A 7,009-nucleotide genomic window follows, 5' to 3' on the forward strand; every position below is an offset into this window, starting at 1 on the left:
CACACACACACACACACACACACACACACACACACACACACACACACACACACACACACACACACACACACACACACACACACACACACACACGTATTTCCCTGCCTGCCTGCTGGATCTTTCTAACATGAGAACAACAGGAAATCTCTACTGGGGGAGGTGGAGAGGCAGAGGGACTCTGACAGCCCATCTGAGTGGAGCTCTAATCAGGGGTGTGAGTGTGTGAACGACCTGGGTTCCTTGTCACATGGGATGGGTGAGAGTCTGATTGGACCCATGTGTGTGGCGCTGGCCCAGTGCCTGGTACATGTGTGTGTGTGTGTGTGTGTGTGTGTGTGTGTGTGTGTGTGTGTGTGTGTGTGTGTGTGTGTGTGTGTGTGTGTGTGTGTGTGTGTGTGTGTGTGTGTGTGTGTGTGTGTGTGTGTGTGTGTATGAAGCACTCTTTCTAAACGCCCCCCCCTCCCACCTGGTGCTCACATGCTTCCTGTTGTATCAGCCAAGTGTATGGTGCTAGAAGGGCACTCGTCTCTCATTCAGGTCTATCAGCCAAGTGTATGGTGCAAGAAGGGCTCTCGTCTCTCATTCAGGTCTATCAGCCAAGTGTATGGTGCAAGAAGGGCTCTCGTCTCTCATTCAGGTCTATCAGCCAAGTGTATGGTGCAAGAAGGGCTCTCGTCTCTCATTCAGGTCTATCAGCCAAGTGTATGGTGCAAGAAGGGCTCTCGTCTCTCATTCAGGTCTATCAGCCAAGTGTATGGTGCAAGAAGGGCTCTCGTCTCTCATTCAGGTCTATCAGCCAAGTGTATGGTGCTAGAAGGGCTCTCGTCTCTCATTCAGGTCTATCAGCCAAGTGTATGGTGCAAGAAGGGCTCTCGTCTCTCATTCAGGTCTATCAGCCAAGTGTATGGTGCTAGAAGGGCACTCGTCTCTCATTCAGGTCTATCAGCCAAGTGTATGGTGCAAGAAGGGCTCTCGTCTCTCATTCAGGTCTATCAGCCAAGTGTATGGTGCTAGAAGGGCACTCGTCTCTCATTCAGGTCTATCAGCCAAGTGTATGGGATCATTGCTTTGCCGATCAATATGTAGTAGTGTGGCCCCAACCGCCTTGTTTGTATTACAACACAGGCATTGCACTGGTACAACTACATACATACACACACACACACACACACACACACACACACACACACACACACACACACACACACACACACACACACACACACACACACACACACACACACACACACACACACACACACACACACACATTTAGAATAATGATCTGAGACACTATCATTACTATCATCACTATCACACACTCACACAGACACACACATATACATCAACACACACACACACACACACACACTACATGACCGTTGACAAGGGAACCACCATGATTACCTTTGTGATGGCAGTGGGGATTGAGTGCTTTGTAATCGGCATTTAAAAATAGCTTTATTACTCCATGCTGAAATGGTGAACTCTCTGGGCATCAATCAACCAGGCGAAGGGACTCTCTTTCCAGACAAGAGGATAGGAAGCAATCTGCTTACACCCCTGGGTGACACTGCAACAAGGGGCCATATCAACCAGGCCTGGCTGTCTCCATCTCATCCTTAATGGGTTAATAATCATTCATCAGGACAGAAACTATCTCTAGATGATGATACAAGACAGAAGAGTCACGAGGAGAGAATTATATTCATGTAGCCCTTTGGTATGATTTGTTATTCATTTGGTGTTGGGTTAGGGATGGGTTTTAAATGTGTGGTATTTATACACAGTTTCCTGATGGTACTGCTTTCTTTCGTAAAAGTCGTGTTTGATTAATATTTATTTTATATTTCCTGATCTACTTGTTAGTGTACATGCACATGACATTTGTATGTACTGCATGTGTGGGGACTGGGGGCTCTCCATAATACTATTCACCATTGGGTAAAAGATATAACTAGATTTTTAATGTGTGGATTGTTCACGATCCAATTAGTGTAATTAGCGAATGTGAGGTTATTTATTTTCTTCTGTTTCACCATATGGATCCATACCCAGAGGGACTGTCACAGGAAAACAGACGATAGGAGCCTGTCTTATTCCTGGGGGAATGAGAGAGAGAGAAAGACTGAACGAGAGAGAGAGAGAGAGAGAGAAAGACAGAAAGAGAGAGAAATAGATAAAGATAGAGAGACAAAGAAAGAGACACAGAGACAGAGAGAGAGAGAGAGAGAGAGAGAGAGAGAGAGAGAGAGAGAGAGAGAGAGAGAGAGAGAGAGAGAGAGAGAGAGACCCAGAGATACAGAGAGAGAGAATTGAAATGAATTGAGAGACAGAGAAAAATGGAGAGAGAGAGACAGAGACACACAGAAAGAGAGACAGAGAGAGAGACAGGGAGAGACAGAGAGAGAGAGATTTTGATTTTGTTCATTTGTATTGTTTATTTCACTTTTGTTTATTATCTACTTCACTTGGCAATGTTAACATATGTTTCCCATGCCAATAAAACCCTTGAATTGAATTGAATGTAATTGAATTGAGAGAGAGAGAGAGAGAGAGAGAGAGGAGGGCTGTCAGCTGTCTTTTCGGATGCAACCCTAATTATGTACTAAATGCATTTAATTTAGTTAACAGGATGTTCCGTTTCCATCTTTTCATCTTAGATTAGTGTCATGATTTTGATAACTAGACAACAGAATAATGAGCCATGGAATGAACCAGAATTCTAATTCTAATGACCTCATCTGAGCTGGTCTGTCTACAAAAAAAATGAATGTCATATTTTACTGCACTCTCAGTGGAACTTTTAAAGGGACAGTTTACTTAAAAACTAGATTGGGCTATTTTTTTCATTAATCCAAAAAATGTGATGATGATGCATCATTGACTAATGAACAAAATACACAAATATGTTTTCAAGTAAACTATCCCTTTAATGAAGTAATGGGCCTAACATCAAAAGGTATATTTACCCTAGTTGTTCTGCAATCACAGGGACTATTTTACTATTATCACTGTATTTCAATAAATCCTCAAAACACATGCCAACAGTCTTTCTTTTGTGATGCCAAATTCCTCTGAAACATTGATGTCCCTTCCAGCCGGCTTTCCTGTATTACTGTAGCTGTTCCAGTGGAATTAAATTATGAGAAAGCCATAAACGTTAATTCAGGCAATTTGACACATGGCTAACCATTATGTCTGATTTCTTCTGTCCACCAACAGGTCATTCAAATCAATTTTGAGGAGTTTGACCTGGAGATTGCCTACGACACGCTAACCATCGGTGATGGCGGGGAAGTGGGTGACCCCAAGACGATACTACAAGTGTGAGTGGCTGAGCGTTTTACTGGATCTATACTGAACAAAAATATAAATTAATATCATGAAACAATTTCAAAGGAACTGAATTACAGTTCATATAAGGAAATCAGTCAATTGAAATAAATGAATTAGGTCCTTATCTATGGATTTCACATGACTGGGCAGGGGAGCCAGGCCCAGCCAATCAGAATGAGTTTTTCCCCACAAAAGGGATTTATTGTAGACAGAAATACTCCACAGTGTTTACATGTTCAGTATATATCACTGTGTGGGAGGGGTTTGTCTATTCCGCAATGCAAATGAGTTTGACTGTAAAAGCCAGTTAACTGCTTTCTTTACTAGGGTCATCAAACAAACGCACATGTGGAGATGGTCTTTGTGATTCTATAAGCGTAACACAGACGATGCTATTTGTGGATGTTCTGTGTTCCCTGCACTGTATATGAGAGACTGTGGTGGGGTACATGTTAACATTCATGTGGTGGGGTACACGTTAACATTCATGTGGTGGGGTACACGTTAACATTCATGTGGTGGGGTACATGTTCACATTCATGTGGTGGGATACACGTTAACATTCATGTGGTGGGGTACATGTTAACATTCATGTGGGGGGGGGTACACGTTAACATTCATGTGGTGGGGTACATGTTAACATTCATGTGGTGGGGTACACGTTAACATTCATGTGGTGGGGTGCATGTTAACAGTCATGTGGTGGGGTACACGTTAACATTCATGTGGTGGGGTACACGTTAACATTCATGTGGTGGGGTACACGTTAACATTCATGTGGGGGGGGGTACACGTTAACATGCATGTGGTGGGGTACATGTTAACATTCATGTGGTGGGGTGCATGTTAACAGTCATGTGGTGGGGTACACGTTAACATGCATGTGGTGGGGTACACGTTAACATTCATGTGGTGGGGTACATGTTAACATTCATGTGGTGGGGTACACGTTAACATTCATGTGGTGGGGTACATGTTAACATTCATGTGGTGGGGTACACGTTAACATTCATGTGGTGGGGTGCATGTTAACAGTCATGTGGTGGGGTACACGTTAACATTCATGTGGTGGGGTACACGTTAACATTCATGTGGTGGGGTACACGTTAACATTCATGTGGGGGGGGGGTACGCGTTAACATGCATGTGGTGGGGTACATGTTAACATTCATGTGGTGGGGTGCATGTTAACAGTCATGTGGTGGGGTACACGTTAACATTCATGTGGGGGGGGGTACACGTTAACATGCATGTGGTGGGGTACATGTTAACATTCATGTGGTGGGGTACATGTTCACATTCATGTGGTGGGGTACATGTTAACAGTCATGTGGTGGGGTACATGTTCACATTCATGTGGTGGGGTGCATGTTAACAGTCATGTGGTGGGGTACACGTTAACATTCATGTGGTGGGGTACACGTTAACATTCATGTGGTGGGGTGCATGTTAACATTCATGTGGGGGGGTACATGTTAACATTCATGTGGTGGGGTACATGTTAACATTCATGTGGTGGGGTACATGTTCACATTCATGTGGTGGGGTACATGTTAACATTCATGTGGTGGGGTACATGTTCACATTCATGTGGTGGGGTACATGTTAACATTCATGTGGTGGGGTACACGTTAACATTCATGTGGTGGGGTACATGTTAACATTCATGTGGCGGGGTACATGTTCACATTCATGTGGTGGGGTACATGTTCACATTCATGTGGTGGGGTACATGTTAACATTCATGTGGTGGGGTACACGTTAACATTCATGTGGTGGGGTACATGTTAACATTCATGTGGCGGGGTACATGTTCACATTCATGTGGTGGGGTACATGTTAACATTCATGTGGTGGGGTACATGTTAACATTCATGTGGTGGGGTACATGTTCACATTCATGTGGTGGGGTACATGTTAACATTCATGTGGTGGGGTACATGTTAACATTCATGTGGTGGGGTGCATGTTAACATTCATGTGGGGGGGGGTACACGTTAACATGCATGTGGTGGGGTACATGTTAACATTCATGTGGTGGGGTACACGTTAACATTCATGTGGTGGGGTACATGTTCACATTCATGTGGTGGGGTACATGTTTACATGCATGTGGTGGGGTACATGTTCACATTCATGTGGTGGGGTACATGTTAACATTCATGTGGTGGGGTACATGTTCACATTCATGTGGTGGGGTACATGTTAACATTCATGTGGTGGGGTACATGTTCACATTCATGTGGTGGGGTACATGTTAACATTCATGTGGTGGGGTACATGTTAACATTCATGTGGTGGGGTACATGTTCACATTCATGTGGTGGGGTACATGTTCACATTCATGTGGTGAGGTACATGTTAACATTCATGTGGTGGGGTACATGTTCACATTCATGTTGTGGGGTACATGTTCACATTCATGTGGTGGGGTACATGTTAACAGTCATGTGGTGGGGTACATGTTCACATTCATGTGGTGGGGTACATGTTAACATTCATGTGGTGGGGTACATGTTAACATTCATGTGGTGGGGTACATGTTCACATTCATGTGGTGGGGTACATGTTCACATTCATGTGGTGGGGTACATGTTCACATTCATGTGGTGGGGTACATGTTAACATTCATATGGTGGGGTACATGTTAACATTCATGTGGAGGGGTACATGTTCACATTCATGTGGTGGGGTACATGTTAACATTAATCTTTGAAGTTATTATATTCCCCCATAACATTGACTTGATGTGGAATCTGATTTAAAGATTGTCCATCAATGTGCCAGTCCCATATTACAGTCAGGGGGATAGTGAGTGTTGTTATCAGTGGAACAGTCCCATATTACAGTCAGGGGGATAGTGAGTGTTGTTATCAGTGGAACAGTCCCATATTACAGTCAGGGGGATAGTGAGTGTTGTTATCAGTGGAACAGTCCCATATTACAGTCAGGGGGATAGTGAGTGTTGTTATCAGTGGAACAGTCCCATATTACAGTCAGGGGGATAGTGAGTGTTGTTATCAGTGGAACAGTCCCATATTACAGTCAGGGGGATAGTGAGTGTTGTTATCAGTGGAACAGTCCCATATTACAGTCAGGGGGATAGTGAGTGTTGTTATCAGTGGAACAGTCCCATATTACAGTCAGGGGGATAGTGAGTGTTGTTATCAGTGGAACAGTCCCATATTACAGTCAGGGGGATAGTGAGTGTTGTTATCAGTGGAACAGTCCCATGTTGCAGTGTGATAGTATAGTACATGTCAGGGGCGGACTGGGACCAGAAATCGGCCTAGACTTTTCTAACACACCGGCCCAGTTTCTTCCTTTAGACCCCCACACTGGCCCATAGTTTTCTTCCTTTAGACCCCCACACTGGCCCATAGTTTTCTTCCTTTAGACCCCACACACTGGCCCATAGTTTTCTTCCTTTATACCCCCACACTGGCCCATAGTTTTCTTCCTTTAGACCCCCACACTGGCCCATAGTTTTCTTCCTTTAGACCCCCACACTGGCCCATAGTTTTCTTCCTTTAGACCCCCACACTGGCCCATAGTTTTCTTCCTTTAGACCCCCACACTGGCCCATAGTTTTCTTCCTTTAGACCCCCACACTGGCCCATAGTTTTCTTCCTTTATACCCCCACACTGGCCCATAGTTTTCTTCCTTTAT

The 7,009-nt window shown here is 44.2% G+C and overlaps 1 protein-coding gene across 1 annotated transcript in view; it reads left to right on the forward strand.

Moving 5' to 3' along the window:
* Positions 1-7,009, forward strand: part of LOC120022010 (CUB and sushi domain-containing protein 3-like) — an 803,421-nt gene that overhangs the window by 445,574 nt on the left and 350,838 nt on the right. The window contains exon 11 of the mRNA XM_038965812.1: positions 3,226-3,329. Within this exon, the coding sequence (XP_038821740.1) occupies positions 3,226-3,329 (104 nt within the window). The remainder of the gene's footprint in view (positions 1-3,225; positions 3,330-7,009) is intronic.

Source organism: Salvelinus namaycush, chromosome 27 (genome assembly GCF_016432855.1).
Source record: "Salvelinus namaycush isolate Seneca chromosome 27, SaNama_1.0, whole genome shotgun sequence".
NCBI lineage: Eukaryota > Metazoa > Chordata > Actinopteri > Salmoniformes > Salmonidae > Salvelinus > Salvelinus namaycush.